This window comes from Dipodomys merriami, unplaced genomic scaffold (genome assembly GCF_024711535.1).
Source record: "Dipodomys merriami isolate MVZ:Mamm:240054 unplaced genomic scaffold, mDipMer1.0.p SCAF_1, whole genome shotgun sequence".
NCBI classification, from domain to species: domain Eukaryota; kingdom Metazoa; phylum Chordata; class Mammalia; order Rodentia; family Heteromyidae; genus Dipodomys; species Dipodomys merriami.
Genome location: NW_027202270.1, coordinates 3,917,142 through 3,942,778, shown reverse-complemented (window position 1 = coordinate 3,942,778; position 25,637 = coordinate 3,917,142). Strand labels below are relative to the sequence as shown.

The 25,637-nt window shown below is 53.4% G+C and overlaps 1 protein-coding gene across 6 annotated transcripts in view; it reads left to right on the top strand.

Moving 5' to 3' along the window:
- Agap1 (ArfGAP with GTPase domain, ankyrin repeat and PH domain 1) overlaps positions 1–25,637 on the top strand; it is a 465,820-nt gene that overhangs the window by 177,214 nt on the left and 262,969 nt on the right. For all 6 annotated transcript variants that reach the window (XM_070011454.1, XM_070011372.1, XM_070011299.1 and 3 more), the window contains 3 exons: positions 6,817–6,902; positions 10,745–10,886; positions 14,163–14,297. In XM_070011454.1, coding sequence (XP_069867555.1) covers positions 6,817–6,902; positions 10,745–10,886; positions 14,163–14,297 — 363 coding nt within the window. The remainder of the gene's footprint in view (positions 1–6,816; positions 6,903–10,744; positions 10,887–14,162; positions 14,298–25,637) is intronic.

Genomic DNA, 25,637 nt, shown 5'->3' with positions numbered 1-25,637 from the left:
CCTGAACGCAGCTGTGACTGTTGAAGCCTGTCCTGCATGTTTCTCAGCTCCCAGCTTTGTCGCATCTGCTGTTCACCTTTAGGTTTTATCGGTCAGCTCTCCAGCACCGATGCTGGCCTGTTCTCACAGACAGGAATTTCAGTTCTCACTCAGGTTGCACCAGAGTGGAAGCGCTTGTAAAGGGCTCCCTTCGGCCACTCATATTTGGCTTTCCCTCCACGGGCTCTGCTATTGGGCTACTCCCCCCCCGCCCCCCCCCCTCCGTGGGACGTTTATATCATGTCTGGTCCTTTCCCTTCATTTCTCCCCCTTGGGCATCTCTGCCATGGCATTTTCTTTTCTCTCTCGACACCTTTTGGGGTGTGTATACTGGTCAGGTTTGTTTAAAGTGGGGCCACAGGTGGATGGGCGTGGCCGATCCTGGGAATCACGCATGCGCAGTTGGGAGGTCCTGCCACCTTGCTTCCGTGGTGGGAGAGAGATGGTAGAGAGAGAAAGGTGGAGAGATTCCCTCAACTGGCTTAGTCACCCACATTCCTGCTTGCGGAAGCCGCTCTGTGTCCACCTGCTGCCAGGGGACAGAGGGCAGGAGCAGTGCTGCGCTCCCTGTCTGGGCCTCAGGCCTGGGCGGGTGGCTTCCCGGCATCCTCGCGGTGTGTGGATGGTGTACACGTCTGTGTACACGTCTGGCTGGCTCCTCCTATTCTCCAAACACTGGTGGTTTGCTCTGTTTGCGAGGGCATTGCTGGCACTCCCCCACCCAGTTTCTTTCTCCTGGCCTGGCAGGAGAATACCATCCTCCTTCCTCTTCAGTGGGAGAGTCACTTTCCCGGCTCCCTCATGAACACAGGCGTTGTCTTTGTCTCCAGGGAGCCGTCCCTGCCATTCGCCTCCAGGCCTTCCTAGCTCTGCTCATTGGCCTGGGGACAGAGGAGACAAGGCTTTGGTCCCTTCCACTTCTGACATCCACAGGGCTGGATGCTCGCGCAGGCGCACCGGAGCTGCACACTTAGTCTGGCTGTGCTGTCTCCCCTTCTCCCACCGTTCCGTGTGTTAGGAATGGAAGGACAGTCAGTGTGTGTCCTCTTCCTCAGAAGCATAGCACAGCAGGGAAGCTGTCTTCTCAGCACACTGTTTTCCTCATCCCTTATTTCCAGTGTAAGAATTTTTTTTTTCAAGTTGAAGAGGAAATCTGATTTGGTTGAAGTTTTGTTAACTAGTAGGTAACTATGAACCATTTTCCCAGTGTAAAAATAATAAATTGTCCAAAATACCTTTTAAAATGTCACAGTGCAGAATTTGAATTATGAACGCCCTCAGTGCTCATAAATTGCAGCATTTTTATCAAAGAGCTAAATTGATTGTGGTTAAAACAGCTTTGTGCAGTCCTGAGTTAGTGTGTTTTATGCTCCTTTAGAGAGAAACAAAGGCCTGCAGCCCTCTTCACCGTAACTCTCTGTGCACCTGCTGCAGATAGCCGGGGAGCTGTAGCATCACAGATGGTCTTCTGCCTTACCTCGGCACTGGCCAGTGAAAGGGAGGCTTGTGGGAGAGGATTGCCAGGCGAGTCTGGAGGAGACCAAGGGCCTGTCTTTGTGTCCCTTCTCCTCCCTCACGTGGAGAAGGGGTCGGCCTCTGTTTCAGTAAACCACAGTCAGACGCTATGCCGTGCTACGCCGCGCTACGCCGCGCACACACGCGCCTTACGTTTCTGGCAAGAAGGGAAGCAGCACGTTTCACAAATGAGCTTCTCCCCTCAGAAGTTCACCGCCTCACGTGTGCGTGAACGCGTGAGGCTGAGCATCCACAGCAGAGGGGTACAGCTGTGGGCACACTGGTGGGTGGGCCTGGCCTGGGTGGGAGGGGGCCGAGAGGGCCGGAAGCCACACACAGACCACCGGGCTCATTTCCCGACGTGTTTCTGCAGGAATTGTCACGACCGATGCTCACAGGCCGAGAGGAGGGCTGGGGAGGAGTAGGAACTAGACGGGGGCCTTGCCCTTCCCCCACAGGACAGCAGGCCTCCGAGTCTGGATCTGGACTTCCGCGATGTTTGTGTCCCGAGATGCCGTGGGGAATAGGTAGGATGTTAGGGGAGAAGAGAGCATGCGCCCTCGAGTGAAGAGGCGCCCTGTCCTGTCCCCACAATCCGTGGCTTGGGGAGCTGTGAGCCACTCTCCCTGGCTGTAGTCCACTTAGTGAAAATGGTAGAAGCAGGAATGTCAAACTTCCGTGCCAGCGATTGCTCCCAATGGCTCTTTTTTTTTTTTTTTTGAATGGGAAATCCCCTCGCCCCTTTCCTCCCCCCTCCCCCCCAGCAGAGGGAACACTGGCTGAGACAGCTAACGCACAGCTGCACCTTCCCAGATGAGCCAGATGCAGAAGGAACCCACTTTCCCCTCTAGCCGGGCACCCCAGAGCTAGCTGCTCCCCACAGAGTGAGGCCCAAATAGCAGCCGCGCAATCCCCTGTGGCTTCTGGAAAGTGCTTCAAAGCAAAAGAAACAATGGTGCCCTTTCTTCCTGGTCTGCGGTTTCCTCGCTGGCGGTGCGGTCCGCTGCTCACCTGCTTTTCTTCAGCTGCAGGAGAAAGCACGCAACCCCGTGGACTTGCTGCGGACCCAGGCCACGCACAGCAAGGCAGGGGCAGCTGTCGGGCTCCCCAAGTACTCTCAAACCCGTTTCGGGGTGACCCAGAAACCTAATAAATTGCACTGGAGATTGAGCTCCAGCGAGATGCTGCCTCTCGATGCTGCGTTGCCCACGTGAGATGAACTCACGATGCTGTGGCCGGGAAAACGCCATTCATAGTGTCAGGCCGCGCCTTGCTGAGCTCTGCTCAGCTCCTTGCTCGCCATGCCGTGCCGCGCCGCCCCTGCTGAACCTCCACCGGCTTCTGCGGAGGCCGGGCTCTGCTTCCATCTCTCAGCTGCAGAGTCCTGGTATCCAAGGCCGGCCAACGTCTCGCGTGGTCTGCTCTGTATGTCTCGTCTGACACAGGTGACCAAGCCAGCCGCATGTCAGGACCGCCCTCACAAAGGCCACACTCAGGCAGGCAGACCACAGGTTTATTTTATTTTTTTTTTAGCTTTTTATTTTTTTGTCGGTTGTGGGTCTTGAACTCTGGGCCTGGGCTTTGTTCTTCAGCTCAAGGCAAGCGCTCTACCACTTGAGCCACAGTGTCACTTCTGGGTTTTTTTTCTGGTGGTAAGAGTCTCACAGACTTACCTGCCCGGGCTGGCTTTGAACCATGATCCTCAGATCTCAGCCTCCTGAGTAGCTAGGATTACAGGCGTGAGCCACCAGTGCCGGCAGAAGACAGGTTTTAAAGTGAGCTACCCCTTGTAGTGTGCAGACGTGCTCACCTAGCACTTGGGAAGCTGATCTAGGAAAATGACAAGTTTGAGACCAACATGAGCCACATAAACCCTGTCTCGCACACCCTCAAGTGGGTCAAGCGTGTACTGATGTCTTTAATCCTGCTATTCAGGGGGCAGAGGTGGAAAGATCATACCTGAAGGTTGAACCCTAGTATGCATCAGGCTGGGGTGGGGCTGCTTTGTGTACACCGTGTGTGGAAACTCCCAGGAGGATGGGGCTATTGGGTGGGCTCGGGGCACAAGCTGGAGCTAAGGGGATCCCAGGTCCAGGGTAAACAGCCACATGCAAGACCATGTGCATGTGGAGTGCTAGTAGAGGAAGATACCAAGGCTGGACTGCATGAGGGCAGAGGGGAGGTGGAAGCTGGGGTGGGTGAGGTGGGAAGGGGAAGATGGAGTCTGGGGGTGGGGGGAGGCGGAGGGTGTGGGGGGGATTTGAGGCTGGGGTGGGCAGGGGCAGGCAGTTTCTGGTCCAGAACCTAGCTGAGAGAGGACGGGGCTCCTTGAGGGGAGCCAGCGAGGCTCGGGGGCGGGGCCGCTCCGGTGCAGGGGCTCTGGTGAGTTTTCTCATCCCACGGGAAGGAAACCCCTGTGCCTGCGCTGCCTCACAGGCCAGGACTCTGGCACTGGAAGCTCACTGATGTCCTCCAGCCAGAAAGGGCAGGACAGGGCTTGAGCCTGGTGGCCTAATCCCTGTACCCGTGCAGTGCTCCAAGCCACCAGCTCCCTTGGGAAATGGAGTAGGGCAGAAGCATCCTGCCATCCATCCCCCTTCATTCCATTCCATCCCCCAGTCCTCCCTCCATTCTATCCCCCATCCCCCCTTCAGTCCACCCATTCCCCCTCCAGTCCTGCCATCCACCCCACCCTCCCTTCATCCCATCCCCCCTCCCTCCTCCGTTCCATTCCCCTCCATTCCATCCATCCCCCATCTCCCCTCCATTCCATCCACCCCACCCTCCCTCCAGTCCTGTCATCCCCCCCACCCTCCCTCCAGTCCTGCCGTTGATCCCACCCTCCAGTCCCCCTTGCAGTCCCTCTGCCTGTGCCTCCACCCTGTCTCCCTGTTCTCCCTCACCCGTGCCTCTGCAGGTGTCTTCCTCAGGCAGGTGGACACATGGGAGCCACCCACTCCTCTTCCGGGGATGTAGCAGCACCTGCCATGCCTCTGGGACTGTGTTGGGGGCGGGCGGGTCGCGTGTTCCACGCTCTCAGCCCAGTTCACACGCAGTGCAGTGTGTGGGTTGGCATATGGGTGGCTGGAGTCGGGCTGGAGGCAAGATCGCTGTGGGCACCGTCTGATGCCGCGGGGACGCCCAGGGCTCCCCCAGCTCAGCGTGTAGCAGGTGGTGGCAGGTGCCGTGCACGTGAACTCTGGGACTGGACGGTTTGTGTCGTGTGAAAACCTGGCAAGGACATCTTGGCTGTGGAGGTTGTCGGGATGCCCGGTGGAACCTGAGGACAAGCCTTCCTGGGAGGCTCTGGGGCGGCCCTCACTGCCCACCAGGAAACTCGACTTCCCTCGGTCTCTAGGACTGTAGAAAGGAGAGGGGCAGAGAGCGGCCAGCCAGTCCCGTCCCAGGACGGCCCGGAACCCTCTGCCAAACGAGGAGCCTGACCCGTCTGGGATCCCTTCCTGTGGCCAGGGGGTCTCAGGTGCCTGCGCCCCATGGTGTGTGATTGGCACACCCATCCCATGGTAGGTGTTTCCTGGGCAGTGCCGCTGCGGCTCTCAGCCAAACCCAGGCGCCTTTTGGGTTACAGCTGGAGAGGCAGATCTGTAGGATCATGGGGTAAGGAAAAGCATTTGCTTTTCAGAGGTTTTTATTTGTTTGTTTTACAAGTTGAATTCTGTCCATCTCTGAAAAATAGCCAGATTCCAGCATCTCTTTCTAAAAAAAACAAAAATAGGGACGTGATGTTCATTACCGTCTCCGTTGAGCACGTCATCCTCCTGTGAGCAGTTTATTAAGTGCCAGGTGTGGCACCCCTGGAAGGCAGCGGCCGTCAACAACACTGGCAGCCCCCGCGTGTCGCCCCGCCAGCAGAGGGGGCTGTGTCGGGTTGGCCTGGCACCCGGGAGACGTTTGCCTGTGTCAGGGGGGACGCCGCCCCACGGAAGGGGTGTGCCCCCCTTTGCAATGACAAACATTACAGTTTGGGCCGCAGCTCTGGTCCTTCCTGCTGTCCTGACCTAGCGCCTCCCATGGAGTCCTCTTCTAGGCTCCCTCCTCAGCGATGGGGACCCTGACACAGCTCACCTGCTTCATTGTAATGCTGGAAGGTTTCCCTGGGTCTTATCATTGGACACTGTAAACAAAGCAAGCACTTCCTGATCTGAAACAGGAGGTTAGGCTGGTGACCGAGCTAGTCGGGGGGGAGCCGCTGGGGAGAGCAGCCCACCGCCCCAGCCCAGGTGGTAGCCGTCCCTCTGGCGGCCTGCACACCTCGGGTTTGGGGTGGGGCCTCACTTGCAGTCGTGGGCACTGAAATAGTGTAGACCTGGAATTCTGGGTGGATTTCTATCCCCCGGGGGAGGGCGCCTGTGAGACCCCATGGGGCCCTGGCCTAGTTGTTCTCTGGAATTCTGTTAGGCGGAGGGTCCAGTGGGGCCTTTGGGGAGGCATCAGCCCAGGAGAGCAAGAAACTGGGTGTTCCTTTCTCACAAGATTGAGAACTCTAAGGGCCACCTACCAGCCACTCGGCACCGAAGCCCGAGGCGAACACCTTCCCGCCATGCAGGCGTGCTGGTGCAGCCAGGGTGCCCTGAGTCTCGGGCGTGCCTAGGGGCTGTCACCAGCCCACCCTGCCCCTCTGGGCTCCCCCCTGCTCCAGCAGGCCCCAGTGTTTTCCCGCTAACCCCATGGTCTCTAACGCCTCTTCGTCAGTCAGCTGCACCGCTCTGTCTCCACCCGTGCGGAGATCCCATCCCGTAGCTCTGTCTAACCCGTGTGTGGTAGTCGGCATCTGGAAATACCATCCTCATACTGTTCTGTGTGTTCCCTTCAAGAACTGGGTTTCCCTTGAGGAGAATACAGGTTCCCTGCCCTTCATCTGTCAGACATCATAGATGACATTTCTCAGTTTGTGAACCCTCCGGAAAGACAATTTGAGTGTTCTCTCTCTCCCAGTGTGTGAGAATTTATGCGTTTACGTATAAAGACCGCACACAAATTCCATGCTTCTCAGCCAGGTGTGCCTGGGGTTGCATGGAAAGCTGCTAATCAGAGATGAGCAAACACGTGTTTCAATCTGGGTTCCACTGCTCTAAAATTTCAGTGGCTGTGGGAGACATCTGATGTCCTCTCCTAAGCCCTCCTAGCGGCCGGCCCCAAGGGCAGCCATCCGAGTGTACTGTTCCACAAGCGAAGCCCACGTCTGTCTGTCCCCCTCCTGCTCTGGTTTTCTTCTATAACATAATGTTTTCTGTGTGGCAGGTGGCAGGTTCAAGAAGGAGATTGTTGTGGATGGACAGAGCTACCTGCTGCTGATTAGAGATGAAGGGGGCCCCCCAGAGGCACAGGTGAGTATTTCAGGCTGAAGCCGGCCTTGGACCTGAGCTTCCTGAGCTCTTCCTGGGCAGCCATTTCCAGAAAGGAGTCAAGTGCTTTCACGAAAGCTCAGTTTGTGTGACTGATTTCATTTTTTTCTCCTAAGTGTGTGTGTTTTTATGAAGGATAGGGCCAGGCACCAGTGACTCACTCCTGTAACCCTAGCTTCCCAGGACTGCAGTTCAAGCCATCATGACCATAAAGGCCAGTCAGGAGCTGGGTGTGGTAGTGTGTGCCTGTCATCCTGGCTGCATGGAAGGCTGGGTTGGGAGGATCACAGTTCCCGTCCACTCTCGGCATAAACTTGAGATCTCATCTCAGTTGGTCTCTGATGCAGTGGCCCGGTGCCTGTCATCCCCCTGGGTGGGAAACATTCACAGGTAGACCGTAGTCCAAACCAGCCTAGACTTACCCCCACAGTGCCTTATTTTGAAAGTATCAAAGGCAAAAAGGGTTGAGGGCATGGCTCAGGAGGTAGGGCACCTGCCTAGCAAGAACCTAGGAGGAAGAGGAGAAGGAGGAGGAGGCAGAGGAAGAAGGCTGGAAAGCCAAAATTTAACTCGAACAGTACTTAGACATCCTGTAGTCTGGGCTGCTCAGCTGACTTCATCTCTAAATAGTAAGTCATTGAGAAAGTCTGCTGGATTCTAAAGCCCTTTCTGCCCATCTCTCCATTCCTGCTGCCTGGCAGGACCTGGTGTTTCCGTGAGCTGGCCAGCCGTGTTGGCACCATTGGGCCCACTGAAAACCCACGTGCAGGGTAGTATGTGGTGGTTTCCTTGACAGTCCCTGGAAGGAGAGCATTCTGGAAACAAGAGTGCCGTGTGGGAGTGCTCTGTCTCGGCTGACTTAGTCCAGCTCGGTGTTTTGTTGACATTGTGAGTTTCTAGTTCAGATGGAGCCATGCTCTAGGAATAGCTGGTCCCATTGATGTCGCGGAAGCAGACTTAGGACTTCCTTGGCATTCTTTCTGGAGCATCTCTTCTCATGAAGGTGCAGCATGGAACTATAAGACAATTCACACAAAAGAGGTCTGGTGTGCTACTCAGGAGGTCTGGTGTACTTGCTCAGGAGGTCTGGTATACTTGCTCAGGAGGTCTGGTGTACTTGCTCAGGAGATCTGGTGTGCTTGCTCAGGAGATCTGGTGTGCTTGCTCAGGAGATCTGGTGTGCTTGCTCAGGAGATCTGGTGTGCTGCTCAGAGGTCTGGTGTGCTGTTCAGGAGATCTGGTGTGCTGCTCAGGAGATCTGGTGTGCTGCTCAGGTGATCTGGTGTGCTGCTCAGGAGGTCTGGTGTGCTGCTCAGGAGGTCTGGTGTGCTGTTCAGGAGGTCTGGTGTACTGACAGAGGTCTGGTGTGCTGCTCAGGAGGTCTGGTGTGCTGCTCAGGAGGTCTGGTGTACTGACAGAGGTCTGGTGTGCTGCTCAGAGGTCTTGTGTTTTGTCTCGAATGGTGCTTTTCCTCTGAGATCTCTTTAATCTGATATTTAAAAATATTTATCTTCCACAGACCTTAATATGCCAAAATATGAAATAATGTTTGATAAAATGCCATTTTACTTCTTTAACTAGTTGGTATAATTAGTTAAGGAATTGCTTTAAGAACATAAGGCCTGTGGCAGGAAATTTGCCTTTCTTCCTTTTTTTAACCCCCCTTTTTTCCTTCTTTTCTTTAGTATTGTGCATCAAAAGTGCTCATTCTGGGGGTGGCTCAGTGGTAGAGTGCTAGCCTTGAGCTGAAGAGCTGAGGGACAGCGCCCAGGCCCAGAGTTCAGGCCCCACGACCGACAAAAAAAAAAAGTGTTCATTGTGTAAGCAGAATCCTGTCTCTGCGACCCTGGGTGTCCCCTGGGCCATAGTGCGCAGGTCAGCCCTGGAGGGGACCAGCCTGTGTTCCTGCGGACGCTGGCATCCCGAGGCCTTCCCCAGGGCGGGGTAGCGCCCCCAGGTGGCTGCCAGCGACCCCAGCAGTGCCCAGAACTGGGGCCCCTAGGAGGTCACCTTGGCCTCTGGCTAGGAGGAAGTGCTGACTCAGTTTCCCTGAGGACCAGCCCGTTATTCTGGCACAGGCTTCCTCAGGAGTATTTAGCATGAAATTGTCCCCGATTAAAGGGCTCCACAAACTTGGGGAATAGGAGGATAGAGCCTTTTAAAACCACAGGCCTGATTTCTGTCTTCCCGTCTTCCCGGCGTGTGGAGTGTTGATGGCTGGTACGTGAAGGTGCGGCCTCATACACGGGCTCTGGCGCCCTGTGTGGCCGACGGGGTGCCAGGGGGAGCAGAAACTTGGCCGCTTTAACTGCCTTGTGTCTCCCTTTCAAAATGGCCCCTTTTCCCATTCCCTCATTTTTAGGTGGGTGTACCTTGTGTTTAGTGTGGGGTGTACCTTGTTCTTAGAGTCGGGTGTGGTTTTGGTGTAGGTGCTGGGCTGTCACAGCGCCCTCCTGGGAGAAGAGGCCGTGGCCAGCACCTCCTGTGTGTGGAGGTTCAGGGGTGCAGCTTCCGTTCTGGGAGCTGGGAGCACTCCCCTCCTCCCTCGCGGGCTGGCGGGGGGGAGCACAGCTCCAGGTGGAGAGAAGGGGAAGGTGATGCTGCCCCTCCCCCCCCGTCAACCCTCCCCCCCACGCCCCTCCTCCCCTCCCCCCCCGTCAACCCTCCCCCCCCCCCCCCCCCCCCCGTCCAGTTCTGGAGCAGCGTGCAGCTCCCTCAGGTCTGCTTCACACTCTCTTCACACACGTACGATGGATCGTATGTGTGTCCTTAGAGCCTTAAGACTTCAAGGGCTGGTCGCATAGCTGCTTCATGTAAGAGTGGACATGTTTTTTAGTTGTAAGGGGAAATTGAGGTAACCCCTACGGCATTTGCTGGGGTTTAGGGGCCATCTAAACTTACCTAGGCACTGAAGCTTCTTTTTAGGGAATGCAAACAGGATTTTTTTCTTTGGCTTTTTTCTTGGTTGCTTCCTTTCCACCTGGGATGAGGAAGGTCTTGGTGTTGGATGAGATTTCACTTGGGACGAGGAAGGTCTTGGTGCGGGGTGGAGACAGACACCCTGGGCCTCTCCTCCAGAAACAACTCGGGAGCACCTGCCAGGGTGGGTGCGGGCAGAGCAGGACCAGTAGACACGGGTCCAACTTCTGTGGATTTCCCCAGAATAAGTGATCCTTTCCTGGCAGGGGCTCTGGGCGGGGTACGGCCTCTGTCTGGCGAGGGGCTGCTCCCACAGTGGCAGCCCTGGGGAGTGGGTGGTGGGAAGCCTGGAAGTCCCGGGCAGGCGGTGGGGCGCTGGAGAGGGGCACTCTTGGGCTGGGTGCCCATTGATACCTGCAGCACTGGGAAGGAAGAGCCGGTGCGGGGCCGGGGGCCAGGCCACGCTCAGCACCTGTCCTCACGGGGGGAGTCCAGGGCCCACAGAGGAACCTTCTTTTTTTCTCTTTCCACCCCCTCCCCCCCACCACCAGCGACCAGGACTCAAACTCACTATCGGATGTTTTCCCCTCATTGGCAGGCTCTCTACCGCCTGAGCCACATCTCCAGCCCCTAGAGGAGCTTCTGCCCTGTCTGGGGCACATAGCACGCAGGGGCACAGGTCTCTCTGAAGAGGGGCCTGGCGGGAGCAGCAGCACTGGTCCGGGAGGCCGCATGCGCTCTGTCGATGGGTGTGCGTGGTGCAGCCACCATCCGTGGTAACACCCAGCCTGGAGGCTGTCCCCGATCCGGGCACTCCCAGGTCTGAAGAAGACCCAGAGACCCCGGGGCCTCCGCCTCCGACCTGCACCCCCACTCAGCGCCCCCTCTGCCTTGCCTCTCTGCAGTTTGCCATGTGGGTGGACGCGGTCATCTTCGTCTTCAGCTTGGAGGATGAGATCAGTTTCCAGACGGTCTACCACTACTACAGCCGGATGGCCAACTATCGGAACACCAGCGAGGTCCCGCTCGTGCTGGTGGGGACCCAGGGTGAGTTTTAAGTGTGTGCAGTTCCTGCATAGAGAAGCCACGAGACACACGCATTGTGTGTGGTTTCCCGATTTGATTCTGTGCGCAAACCACCCGCCTCAAAGCAGTGCAGCTACAGACATGCTTTAGAAAAAATAGACTCGTTCTGTTGTTTTCTAATACCTTATTTTACAAAAAGTTCATAAGCAAAAGGCTTTCACTATAATAAAGTAAGCAAGCTTATTTAACCTTCAGTGCGCCGTGAATACTAGAGGTTAGCTGCGTCCTCTCTGTCAGCACCGTGGGGTCTGTTGCTTTCATCTGTGCTTGAGAGCACAGCACCCATTTCTGTGGGGCGCATTTCTGGGTTTCCTCTGGGTCACTTGTAAACCTGGCCTTTTAGTAACGTGCCCTGGAGTCAGCCTCTGGTCCAGGATCTTGGTCTCTGCCCCTGTGGTAGAGTGGTCCCCTGGGTGCAGCCCAGGACCACCTCGGATTCTGAGCGCAGATGACATGCACTTTCAGACAGCTTTGTCAGAAATGTGAGGACATACAGAGTAGTCATGTTCTTTAAAAAATCTCATGATTCCTTCTGCTCTTTCATGCACTGATTTTGCTGAATCCTCCAGGTGTCGCGTACCTGGTATACAGGCCCGTGCCCTCGCGTTAGCGCACTCTCGCTGAGAAGCTGGCTGTGGATGGCATGCACAGAGCGCCACTGAGGTAGCGCTCAGGATGCCCTGACGGGAAGGTGCAGGCTTGCCCAGAGCCCGTCGGTGGTGGGCTTGTGTGCTGAGAAGTAGGGACTTGTTCATGAAGTGACAGCACCCTCCCATTGTGCTAGCTAGGACCTTGGAATTGGCTCTTCAAGGACAGCACCCGTGACTCCTGGAAAACACAACAGTGCCTTGTGGCTCCTCTTACTGCTGAAACCCAAGGAGCAAAAAGCAGGTTGAACCTAAACCAGATAGAAGTTCTTTGTGCCCACAGCGCCCTCTGGTGGCCACTAGGAGGCAGCGATACAGAAAAAAAATTCCTTGTTTGTTAGCTCCACCAGCTGTGGGTTAAACCATCTCTTAACATGTACAGACCTCTTTCCTTGTCGTTACTCCTTAAACAGTGTAACAGCCACTTATGTAGCTTTTTACTGTCCCAAAATGGATAATGAATGGATAAATCTAGAGATGATTGAAAGTGTAAACAGGGATCACAGAGGTCATGTGCAAGTAGAGCATTATTCTCCAGAACGGGCTGAGTGTCTGGGGCCTGCATGCCACATTGGCCCCTTTGAGGTGACTGAGAGGGTCTGAGAACTTTTAGTAAGTATAAAACGACCTTTTAACAGCACATTCCACTTACAGCTGCCTTACCGGCCAGGTGAAATATCCAAAGCAAGAGTGAGCTTGGATTCCTGGTGTTAGCCGAGCTCCGGAGCTGCCCGGGCTCAGAGGTGGAGCTGAGGCCTCTCTGCTCTCCCAGGGACTTACAATCACTCTTGGAGTTTAGCTTCCTGTCTGGTGAAGATAGGACTGCGCAGCTGTCTCCATTCTCACCAGCGTTTCTGATGGTGGAGGGCGGAATCGGGCTGGGGCCACGCACACCTCAGGCAGTTGACAGGCCTGACTCTCGCCTCTTAGGAAGGGCTGCCAGAGAAACTGGCAAGGCGCATTTGGTGGATCAGTCAGCATACGGCACGTGTGTGCTGGTGGTTGCTTTTGTTCCTTTTCTTTTTTGTTGTTGGTCATAGGGTTTGAACTCTGGGCCTGGGCGCTGTCCCTCAGCTCTTCAGCTCAAGGCGAGTGCTCTACCACTGGTTTTCTAGTGGTTGTATCAGAGATAAGAATCTCACAGACTTGGGCTGGGAAGTTGGCTCAGTGGTAGAGTGCTTGCCTTGCATGCCTGAGGTCCTGGGTTCGATTCCTCAGCACCACATAAGCAAAAAAAGAAAAAAGCCAGAAGTGGCGCTGTGGCTCAAGTGGTACAGCACTAGCCTTGAGCTGAAGAGCTGAGAGACAACGCCCAGGCCCAGAGTTCAGGCCCCATGACCAGACCCCCCCCCAAAAAAAAAAAAAAAAAAAAAAAGAATCTCACAGACTTTCCTGCCGGGGCTGGCTTTTAACCATGATCCTCAGATCTCAGCCTCTTGAGCTAGGATTACAGGCATGAGCCACTGGCACCCGGCTCTTTTGTTTTGTTTTGTTTTTCCCCTGTGGCTGGTTTTATCCAGGTCTTCCTTGGGCCGGGCATGGTGGCACATGTCTATAATTCCAGCCTTTGGGAGGCTGAGGCAGGAGGATTATGAGTTCAAGGCTAGCCTGAGGTACGCGGTCAAACACTATCTCAAAAAGACCAAAAAAAAGGAAAAGAGGAATGTATTGCTTCCTCAACATATTCCTTTTTTGCTCTTGAGAAAGTGGGTGCCAGGCATGCTCCCCGAGTTTTCCCCAGGGTAGATGCTATGGCTGTCCTGGGCAGCAGACGCAGCGTTGCTCGGCCAGGGAGAGTCCCCGCTGGTGGCTTCCTTTAGAGAGTGGGCCTTCAACCCTTGGAATCATTTGGGTTAGGAAACCTCCGACAGAGGCCTGCTGCCCTTCTCCCCAGCACACGGTGTCCAGTCCCTTCTGTGGGCCGTGGCCCAAGGGTGTGGGGAGGCCTGGATGAAAAGGGAGCTGTGTGGGCATCCATGCTGTGCTGCTCGGTCTCCCCATCCGTGCCCGGGTGCCCCAGGTGATGGGACCCCCACCCACCCCTGTGGCCCGCAGCACTGGACGGTGTCCTCTGCACAGGGCCTGAAAGCCGATCCTGAGTGAGCTGCAGGGCCACTCCCCTCCGTCCCGCCCCCCCCCCCATCTCCCTCTGCCCTGCAGGCCTCTGCCAGCCCCGCTCCCAGCTTCCCCCTTCCCAGTGGGTTCTGCTTGCTGCTGCTCTGACAGCAGGCCTCTGTCCTCCCCGCTGTGGGCTCCGCAGTCATTCCTTGCTCGCAAAGGTGGGGACAGTCTGCACCCTTAGACGGCTCCTGCTGTAGAGCTGCATTTTCCTCTTACTCCAAATCAATGCGCTCTGACTGCAGTCTCAGCAGCCATCCGCTCACACAAGTTTCCTCCCACGGACGATGGGCTGTTCTGGAGTTTGAGGCTGCTATTTTGGGGAGTTACTTTGCTTTCACAACTCGAGAGCCTGGAAGGAACTACAGCTCCACTGGGGACAGTGGCGGCTTGAGATCCGTCACACAGTCACGAGAAGCCCGTCTGATGGTGTGTTTGGTCGCCAGCATCACGCTTTGTTCTTCTGTTGCAGATGCCATAAGTTCCACGAACCCGCGGGTCATCGACGACGCGCGGGCGCGGAAGCTCTCCAACGACCTGAAACGCTGCACGTACTATGAGACCTGCGCCACATACGGGCTCAACGTGGAGCGTGTCTTCCAGGACGGTAAACACACAGTGCCAGGCGCCATGGCTTTGAGACACTGGGGCAGGGCGGGAGAGGGGAGCGGGGGCTCACGGGGCAGGGTGGCAGAGGGGAGCGGGGCTGCTGGGTGGCAGGTGCGTGTGATGGGCCGGCAGTGTGACCCAGCGGCCACTCTCCAGTCCTCTGCCTGCTTTCAGTGGGGGTGTTCAGAAGAGACAGGACACCCACTCCAAACAGTCCTGGGGCGGAGTCTGCGTGTCCCATCACCTTTCCTGGGAACAGACACGCAGCATGGGGAGTCCCGTGAGCTGTTGCTCATGACTTCATTCTCAGTCAGCCTTCCATACTTTGCCATTTCTTTATCATAGTTGCTTCTTCTTAATCTAGTCCTTTCTTTAAGAAAAAGATGTTGGGCATGGTAATACATGCCTTTAATACCAGGCTTTAATACCAGGATTTATCATGTTTGGCAGTGTGAATTTTCCGTGAATAAATGAGCTGCTTATATACAAAGAATCTCTTAATACTAGAGACGAAGCAAGATTATGGCAAATCCTGCTGCCCATGGCATTTTTAGTGCTTGCTAGTTTTTATATAATCTGAAGGAAATAAATGACATCCAGGTTGACCATCATGGGCAGTGGAGGGAGGGGCTGCCCCTAAAATATTTTTATTGCATATGAGGATACTTTAAAAAAGAGAAGCGAGGTTCGTCTGTATTTGAAATGGCAGTTATGTGACAGTACGTCGCTGACTCCGCAGAGCAGCCTCAGCAAGCACCCATCTTAGCCCTCGAGGAGGAAACTGAAACTTGTACAGTTTCATAGTTCAAGAAATAGGGGCTGGGAAGGTGGCTCAGTGGTAGAGCACTTGCCATGCATGCTCGAGGCCCTGGGTTTGATTCCTCAGCACCACATAAGAAAAAAGCTGGAAGTGGCACTGTGGCTCAAATGGTAGAGCACTAGCCTTGAGCTGAAGAGCTGAGGGACAGTGCCCAGGCCCAGAGTTCAGGCCCCACGACCGGACCCCCCCAAAAAAAATATATATATATATAGTTCAAGAAATAAGGTCTGAGTTGAGTGTCAGTGGCTTGTCATCTTGAGTCGTATTAGGTACTTCGGAGGCTGGGAAGATTCTAGCCCAACCCAGGCAGAAAAATTCATAAGGCCCCTTCTCGGCCTGCAGCTGGGTGTGGTGGTACACGTCTCCATCCCCAGCCGCATCGGGGGAGTCAGGTCTCTGGGCCGCCTGAACAGAAAAGTCTGTGAAACCCCATCTCCACAAGAGGGAACAGACTGCTGACGTGACTGTGACCGCAGCAGCACCGGCAAACTTAGAATAGGTAGATTGTGGCCCCGTCCCTGGGAGAGGAAACCTGTCTTCAAAAAAAAGAACAAAACAGTGAAAAATGGGGCAGGATATGTGACTAAGCCACACATCACACATCACATTTCACAAGGCCCTGAGTTCAAGCCCCGTTATCGCTGAAACAAAAAGCAACAGAAAAATAACAAAAGCACAGAGTGGCTGGAAGCTTGGGGAGTGTGTCCGCGGTGGCCTTTGGTCAGGTGAAGGGGTGTGGTGTTCAGGGAGGGCAGGACCGCGCAGCGCACCTTCCTGGGGCCAGCCGCGTTACAGCAGAGGAGCCTGGGAGCCTGAGAGCGCCATCGTGGGAGGAGAGGGGGGACCGGGGCCCCCCAAGGGGGGTATGTAGGGAGGGGGGAGGCCAGGCCCGCCAGGGCGGTGCGGGCAGGAGGCCGGGAGCCTCTGTTTTCTGCCGTCTCTTCGGAGCTGGTGCTTTTTCACCTCTTTCCAAAGCGTCTGAGGTCTCACTGTGCATCCAGTGTCCGTGGGGTGCTTGATCTGCTGTGGTGAGCGTGTCACATGGTGAGCGTGTCGCTTTGTGCCACAGTGTCTGATTCATTGCACTAGCCAGGCAGTTTTGTGAAGGCTCCAGATCTTCCTGGGCATATTTTCATGTTTTTGAAATTGTGGCATCTGACGTGTTTGTTTGTTTGTGCAGTACTAGGAGTTGAACTCAGGACCTTGTGCTTACTAGGCAAGCTCTACCACTTGAATCCACCTTGAATCCTTGTATAAGCCGTGTGTGTGTGTGTGTGTGTGTGTGTGCGCGCGCGCGTGTGTGCATGCGCACGCGTGTATGTACGTGTACATGTACTAGAGCTTAAACTCAGGGTCTGAATGCTATCCCTTTCTTTTACACTCAAGGCTAGTGCTCTGTCACTTAAACCACAGCTCCATCTGGCTCTTTGGAAATAAGAGTTTCACAGACTCTCTTGCCCCGGCTGGCTTTGAACCACAGTGCTCAGATTTCAGCCTCCTGAGCAGCTGATATTACAGGCATGGGTCCCGTTTGTATAAGTACTTTGAAGTCCGTGCTGGTTTCCCCTCCTGTTGGGTGAGGAGCAGACATAGGTAGTGGTATGAATTGTCTTCATTTCTCCTTCCCCGATTTGCCCCATGAGCCACCCAAGTTGTGAGCAATCTGGACGTCAGCGGCGCTGCATGTAGCATGTGCTGCTTCTAGTCACCTTTACCTGCCTCCCCAGCAGCCAGGGTACGTGTTGCAGGTACCGTGGCAGGGCCTGCTCCACCTGGCCCTGAACCTCTTCCTCCTGGTGTGGATCCCAAGCTCCGCTGGGAAACAGACATGTGACAGTTTGCTGACAGCCATGCTAGGCAGGTCAAGAGCCACAGAAGAAAGACGCATTGTAGGTTGTCATCCGCCTGCTGAACGATCCCGGGTCAGCTGAGTATCTCATCAAGATCTTCCATCCTCGATCAGCCTGTCATTCTTATCAGAGATGCGATCCCATGCCTGGTTCAGGGCAGCTTCTGTAAGGCCCCTTGGGCTGGAGCCTTCACCCCTGCCTTTGGCCAAGCATGCCTCGCGCTTCATCCTGGTATCCGGGCATGTGCCCGGCAGCCTGGTCTCTGCTCTAGGAAGATGTGTCAGTCCTTCAGCCCCATGGCCACCGGTGGCTGGCTTGCATTCTAATGGTAATCCAGGTTCTGGAAAGCACTTTTTCAGCAGCATTCTGTTGGTGCTTGCTCCTACCTGCTCAGTTAACCTGGTCATAAGTGAGCCCCGATTGCTTGTCAGCAGGCAGGAAGGGACTGTTTGACTCCAGGGTTACGGGGTTAGGGGGCCTCAGTTTGCTTTCCATCCTTTGCCAGACTGAGACCCTAGTCTACACAGAAGTGCAGCTCATACCGCATGTCTGCAGCTGCTCAGGCCTAACCACAGGCTCCAGAACCAGGGGCCGCATTAACAACCCAGCCGTGTGGCCCAGCTCGCGCACCAGAGTGTCCCGTAGCACAGGCAGCTCAGCTCCCCAGGCTCCTGTGCGCCTGCCTGGGGGTGCCACCGCACCCGGCGTGGCGGTTAGGCCAGCCCCATTCTTCCCCAAGGCCAGCTTAACGTTCAGTGTTGGTTGCCCATGGTCTTACTGGTTCCTGTTGCTGCTGCTTTTCTTTTCTTATCATGTGAGAAATTAGATTAGAGCTGTGTGTGTATGTGAGCACTAGCCCTAGATAGACAAACATAAGTACATGGAGCAGATCGCCAGTCGTGAGGTGAACTGACGAGTCTCTACCAGTCCATTGCTGTTGCTTTGTGACAGGAATTTACACGGAGGTCAAGGGCTTCTGATGCCCGCTCACGGACGTGAGCTCCGCGGTGCCCACGTGGCAGGGCAGCAGTGGGGAGAAGCAGGACACGCCTCCCCTTCCCCAGAGCTGTCTCTGCTCAGTTCCCCCAGGGCGGTCTTGATTCTGGTGATGGCCGCCCTGCGGTCTCAAACCCTGAATGTCACCGGCTCCTTCTGTGCGGTCACTTGGTGGACACTGGGGCCCGCAGGTGTGCCGCCCAGGGCGCACGTCAGCTGGGCACACCGGCTCTCTCCCGGATTGCAAGGATTCTGATCTGTGTGACGTAGACTTGTCCCCGCCAGCGGGTGGTGGAGGGGAGGACGAGATGGCCGGGCTCCTCTGGGCTCCGGCCTTTCTCCTCCTCTATCCTCCGAAGCCAGCGCTGTGTGTGGAGGGTGCGGCGCCACGGGCAGTGCCCCGTCTGTCTGCATTTCCAATGCTGCCCGTTTCCTGTCCACACACTAGGGTTCAGTCACAAACCGAAGCCATAACGCCCCAAACTAAAACATTCCAGGGTTAAAATAAAATAATTTAAAAAAAAACACAAAAATGCTTTGAAGTTACTTTTTCTGAACATTTGGGCTCAAGCATTCTCAGCACGTGTCCTGTACATCCGGCAGATGAGCCGGGCATCCGGCCCCTGGGCCGCTCTCAGACTCATGAGCTCTGGGCCGCGTCGGGACCCCGAAGTCACCTCGCCACCCCCAGCATTTCCAGTACTAATTTGAAGATTGTTTGCGATGACTTTCCTTGTGTAGTCCGAGTGTTTCCCAGTGTTATTATCTCAATTATTTCACATTGCAAGTATGAACTGGCCTGTTTCTCCTTAGAGTTTATCTCTGGTCTGTTAAGCTGTTCAGTGGACCAGAGGCTGGACTTTTTAAGGAGGAATTCTCTGCTTAGCTTGAAATCACCTATGAGAAATAGCCCCATGATCATTAAGGCCCTTGGTCCACAGGCTTTGGCGGCTGCCCCAGGCATATAGAGTGGCATAGGTATAATTCTGGAGGAACAACATTTTGGGTCTGTTACAGTGGGGATCTTAGTGTCCCTCAAGGTGCATGGAGGGTGTAGCGGACCCTTTAAGGGGTGGAGCCTAGTGGGAGGTTTTCAGGTCATGGGTGGCTCAGCCTTGAAGGGGATGTGGCGACCACAACTCCTTTTGCCTTTCACTCATCCTGGTCACAGCTGCAGACCTGCTGTGCCACAGGCTCCTGCCGTCAAGTGACTCTTCACTTATGGCCCGAGCAGTCGAGCCAGTCACGGGGACGTGAACTTGTGGAAATGAACTGTTTTCTCTTTGTGAGTTAATGATCTCCAATATTCAGTATAGCAGCAGAAGGCTGCCAATCACAGATTCTTCCAAAACCAGTAGGAAGGTGGGGCCCTACTATTGATGTTCTTAGAGGATGTACGAAGCCTTGTATTTTATAATGCTGTGGAAAAGAATAGAAATAGAAGCGTTGGTCCTTCCTGGCTATTTCTTACCCTGTGTCCTTAAGGTTTTCATGCTGTGTCTCTCTTCTGGGAAACACTAAATGTACTTGGATGCGTGAATGTATGTGGACATGCGTGCATTAACTCTGCGTTGCCAGAATTAGATCATTAGACACTATTAGTAAATGCTCTTGGATTTTGATTTTCATGTTCAGACTCATCTCTGCCTCATAGAATTAATTTTATCAATGACATAGGAAATGGTTATTTTAATACTTGCCTGCACTGCGCGTCAGGGCTGTGTTTTGCCCCAGGATTCCTCCCTAATGACTTTAGCCAGCTTGAATTAGCTTGATGTATCATTAATGCCTACAAATGGCTTTTATTTTTGTTCATAATCTGTTCATAATGCCGTGCATTCTGCTCTTCCTAATGTTTTTAAAATAATTAAGCAGTGATGTGCTTTGTGACCTATTTAGCCCTCCTCAGAGTCACTGAGCAAAAGAGTAAGAAAATATCACTGAAGAGGGGGAGGCGGAAGGCCTTACAGTCTTTGTGGGTATCACCCGGAAACTTCCGAGTCTCCCCTTATTGAGAATGAACGTGGCTGGCTTTTGATAACTGTGGTTCATGGAGGCACTGTCTATACACCCAAGGCCAGCAGCACTGAACGTGTGGAAAAGAGGGACGCGTAGTCTACTTCAGAGGTCACAGTGTTCTTTGCCGTGACAGTTCCCCACGTGAGCTGACAGAGGTTGGGCCTCGTGCGGGGGGAGGGGGGCTGGAGGGCAGGCATGGAGCAGATTATTGGTGACCCCTAAAGGCAGGCTCTAGAATCTGGGTTCGTTGGCAGAGCCACGGGAAATGCAGCAAGGAATGCAGCACCAATTTTTACCAGTCTTTCTGATTTAGGAAGAAGTAATCCGAAGAGCAAAAAGAAAAGTATATTATGAAAACTTGGAGGAATAAGTTGGATTCTCTTTGCCTTGACAAAGAGCAGATGGATTATTCTTGTTTTGGGGGGCTTTTTGTTTGTTTTGGGTACCAGTACTGGGGCTGGAACTCAGGGCCTGGCCACTGTCTGTTAACTTACTTGCTCCATTGTCGATGCTCTGCTGTGTGAGCCACAGCTCTGCTTCCAGCTTCGTGCTGGTTAATTGGAGATGAGAGTCTCATGGACTTGTCTGCCTGGGCTGGTTTCCTGCCATCATCCTCAGATCTCAGCCTCCTATGCTAGGATGACAGGCGTGAGCCACCGGCGCTCAGCCAAATGCTTCATTTTGTTTTTTTTTTTTTTCTTAAGAATGTGAAATATGGAAATAAACACCTACCCATTACTTCCCAGTGGCGATCACTGTTATAGCCTGGTGTGAGGAGTGTGTGTTTGTTTGTGTGTGTGCACGCGCGCGTGTGTGCATGTCCATGCATGCGTGCATTGTGTTTAAACACCTGACTGCATTGTGACATTTGGTAACCTCCTCGTGCCAGTGTCTTTTCTCCAGTGTAATCAATTACTAGGTTTTGCACCGTGTTCCATCCAGGGCTATACCTGCATCTTGGACTCATCATCTGTTAGACATTTGGTTGTCGTTCTTTGTTTTCCTACTTAATTTCTTTTAGGGTCAGAGCTCAGAAGTGTGGTGTTCTAACTAAGGACTCCGCCTTAGGGTCCATCTATAGAATGAGGTAGCTCAGCCTTAAAACCCGCAGGGTTTTACAGCTTTGATCCTTCCTGCAGCGTTTTCCTGCAGCTGGCCATCCTGGCTATCTTTGTTTTCAGAACTTTTATTGACTTGTAGAAAGAAAAAGTGAAGGATTCGTTCAGGCAGGCCTTCCCTTAACCGCAAGTCCACCCTTCTCCGCTGTCAGTTGTTTTTGGTACGAGCTCAGCGGTCCACACCTTGGGTGAGAAAGTTCTGGGCTGACAGGTATTTGGGCTGATCACAAAGCCGTTCCCCGGGTGCTATGTGCAGGTCACACCAGGGGAGACTTCCCAACTTGTGCCTCTGGGTCAAGTTAGACTGGTCTGTGGGGTGAGACAGCTCCACACAGTGTCAGCTTGACAGACTCCTTGGGGAGCCCCCAGGAGCCCCACCCTCACCCCCGCGCATGCTTGGGGTGGCTGCAGCTGCGACTCCCTTCCACTCCTCTTCATCTGCAGCTCTGTAAAGTCCACTTGGACAGGGCCTGCTTTCCAGACACCTAATGCACACGCCGTGCCATGGCTGAGCATGGTCTCACTGTTACCACAGGTTGCAAATATCACCACTTAGAAGAGCATCCCTCCTAAGTCCCTGCTGTGATACGTGAAGGGCTCAGCCCTAACGGCATTCCCTTGTTCCCCATGTCCTCCTGGAGGGGGTCAGGGAGCATGTGGCCCCACCACCCCTCCTTACCCCGTGTGACCTGATACTGGTACCAGAAAAGAGCACTCCCACTGCGCCCTGTGGGGGGCTGTCTAGCTTCCTTCTCCACTTCAGTCCGGCTGGAGCCCGGACTCCCCTCCCTGGGCTGTGTGACTGTCCGCGTTTGCAGGAGCAGTGTGTGGTCCCTGCTGCCTGTCCTTCTGCATGCAGCTGAACTTCAGGGTGAATTTCTTGGTCAGTGTGTTGCATAGTTTCAGAAAACCCACTCATTTAATTTTGTGATTCAACCATAAGAACAAAGTGCTTGGATTCAAGGAAATGCTTCCAAACCCACAAGATTTTATTACTAAATGCACAGTCAAGGAAGTTCCTGCATTTAAATTACTGCCTTGCCCAGTCTACACACGTGTGTGATTGAGTCTTGAGATGCTGTCCAGTTCTGCCCTCGCTCTCGGGGTTGAGTGGTGCCAGTCCTGTTGGAACGTGCTCTCTGTAACAAGGCAGATGCCGGAATTTAGGTCTGTATTTTTTGGCCACATAGCTTCTCATCTGAATCTTTTCCTTTTTTATTAGTTATTATTTACTGCTTAGTTGTTATAGAGTGATGTACAGAGGAATTACGATGACTTGAGTCAGGTAGTGCGTGTATTTCCTTTTGTACAGTGTCTTCTGTTTCCTCCCTCCCATCTCCACCCATGTCTCCTTTGAATTTGAATATCATGTTTAAAAGCCATTGGTCCCATTCTAATCTAATATTTTTGCAGGGATGCAAAATCATCCCAGCACCCATGCACGCTAGGCCAGCACTCTACCAGAGTCAGATACCCTCAGCCCGCCCACGACTGCATTCTAAAACCTGGTAGTTAACTAAAATACTCCTGGTGATTTATCAAATGTACGTGTATCGCACCGAGTTCTTGGTTTGAATGCAGTGCCGTGGTCAACGCAGCTGGCTCCCAACACATTCCTGAGTGAAAATCCTCCTCACCAAGACATTTTGAGGAGAGTGAGCACTGGGTCTGTGCCTGTCTGAGAACTGCCTATACAGAAAGGTGGTTTGCTTATGTGGTGCTGAGCAGAAAAAGCCAAAAGTGGCGCTGTGTCTCAAGTGGTAGTGTGCTAGCCTTGAGCTGAAGAGCTGAAGAGCTGACAGCGCCCAGGCCCAGAGTTCAGGCCCCACGACCAACAAAAAAAAAAAAGATAAACTGTGGCCTTGAATGTATATTATATAGCTTAACGTAATCATGCTCATATTTTTTAATTAAAATATTTAATACTAATGTATATCCTCATTGTCTAATAGCAAGAAAAGTGTAGGTATTAGGAATACAATAAAATATTCACAATTAAAAAAAAAAAGAAAGGTGGTTTGTGCATCCAGGGACTTCTGCAGTTCACCGAGTGGCCACCAGGGGGCACTGGAAACCCTCAGAGGGATTCTTCTCATTTGTATTTTTTTTTTCTTTTGCTGTCACCATGGAGAATACTGACATAATAAAACTAACGCTGGTTTAAGAGACCATTTAGACCTGTAATAAGACACACTCCATAAAGCGTGTGAAGTTACTGGATCAGCAGCTCGCAGATGCAGAAGTGAAAAACTTTCATTCACTGGAATGAGGAGCAGAACAAAATTAAAGAGATGAAATTATGTATTCTGTGGTTAAAGGGTTCCAAATGTCTTCTTCTCCCTCCTGCATGGCACTTTGCAGAGGGATGCAGGGAAATTTGACAGCAGACGTATGGTTCAGCCTGGCGTTGCGCCTGCAGCATCGGTGTCTGTGCCCTAGGTTCCCAGCACCTGCGCGCTGCACGGCTCTGAGGTCACTGAGTGTTCAAGTCAGGGTGGGCGTGAGGGCCGGACAGGCACGCATGGCCACACGGGCCTGAGCGCTAGGTTGGAGTGCCGCCAGGCAGCATACACTTCATGCCCCTCGTCCCAGAGGCTGCGGACTTCGTTTCTTGCAGTCCAAAGTGTCTCGAGAGAGATAAGGGACAGAATCAAAGGCTGTTCTGGGTGGAAGAAGGAAATTGGTCATTTAGGAAAATGTAGCTTTTCTCTTGCAGATCTGAGGAGGGTGGTTACCTTACTGACTGGGATGTTGACTTTTCCAGAATGTTCATAGTTGTCTGTGAGATTAGCAGTGTGCTGGAGGACCACAGAGATGAGGTCTTGCTTGGGGAGTGGAATCTTTAAACTTCTGTCTGCTTCTGGGGCCTGAAGTTAGTGTCTGAACACTAACATTTAGCTTTTTCTGCTCAAGGTTAGCACTCTGCCACGTGAGCCACATCTCCACTTTGGCTTTTTGTTGGTTCATTGGAGATAAGAGTCTCGTGAACTTTCCTGCCTTGGTTGGGTCCTCAGATTTCCATTTTCTGATTAGCCAGTCTTGAGGTTTGTAAGAAAGAGTCTCCCTCCATCCCCGCCCTCCTCAATGTAAAGAATCTTTCTGTGTTATATGTGTATATGCGTGTGTACACATATATAGTATATACATATACAAATTACACACACACATACATCTCAACTGCAGAAGTCCTAGACTCTCAGGTCAGAAAAACTTCTCAGTTTCTTATAAATTGGTTCTACTTCATTTCCATTTTTTCAAATGAAAAATATATCAATCTCAAAGCAATTGTCTTTCTACTAATCAAATTTCTTTTATCAGAACACTTGCAACTTTGAATATCTGCAATTCATAAATAAGGAAATGCATTTTGGAGAGGTGTATAATTAATTTTCAGTCCTCGGAATAGCAGTGTGCCAGCGGCTCATGAGGAAGAGACCGGAAGCATGAGTGTTGACTTTGCCAGTGTGTGGTGGCCTGGGGGAGGACGGCTTTCAGTGGCCGCTGTCAGTGCCCAAGAGAATGCTTCCTAGCGCCTGGAGCCAGGCTACCAAAGGGGGGCGGGGCCTCTGCCTGCATCCACCTGCCGAAGAAGGCGGGGCTGTGCAGGGTTGGCGTGCACAAGTCCCTCCAGGACCTGAGCTGACACCCGGCATGCTCCTGTTTGGGGCTGGCAGAAGGAGCAGCCTTGCGGACCGGTGTCCAGTGAAGGCAGAGCAACTGGCTCCATCTTTGTAGCCAGCCAGACTGCCCTCATGGGTCTCTTATGGGAGAAGCTGCGTCTGCTTAAATGCAGTGTGGAAAACATCTATACGGTTTCAGCATACAGACCTTGGCAGATTTCCTAATATCTCCAGAATGCGTATTAGGTGTCTATGAAAGTCCCCCGAGATTGGCTTGGGCCTGCTCCTGGCGTCTCACTTCCTGGACATCTTCTCTCCCGTGGACTCTAGCTGAGAGTCTCTTGTAGCTTCACCACACAGTTTCCCCGCTGCCGTGTCCGTGTGCCTCCTCAGGGCTCCTCCTCAGAGCATCTTCTTCATGCTCGCCCGGCTCTGACCGCGCACTGGCCGGGCAGCACACTCTGGGCAGCGGAGGGGGGGTGCTGGCTTGGTCTTCCTTGCCAGTGCCCTGCAGCTGCCCGTCCAGCAGAGGAGGAAAAGCCAAGGTGAAATTGTTGCAGCTGGGTGTAGCTCCTGTCCAGCATACAAGAAGCCCTGGAGTTGATCCCAGCACTGCAGGAAACAACGTAAAAACTGGAGAATCGCCATGAGATGGCTTGTAGGTCACTAGGAAGCAGTTGAGTGTGAGTGTCGAAGTCAGTATTCTCTCATCGTAAGTCTTGTTCCACTTCACGTTTTATTGTTTGACTTTTCTACAGTCATGTGGGACAGAATAACTTTTCAGTCGATGACATACCCCTTCGTTTAGGTAGGCTTGCTGTTAACATCCGGACCGTGACTATTAGCCAGTGAGGTGTCCCTCTGACCTTACTCGTTCATTGACGCTTGGCTGTCTGTGTTTGGCGCGCGCCGTGG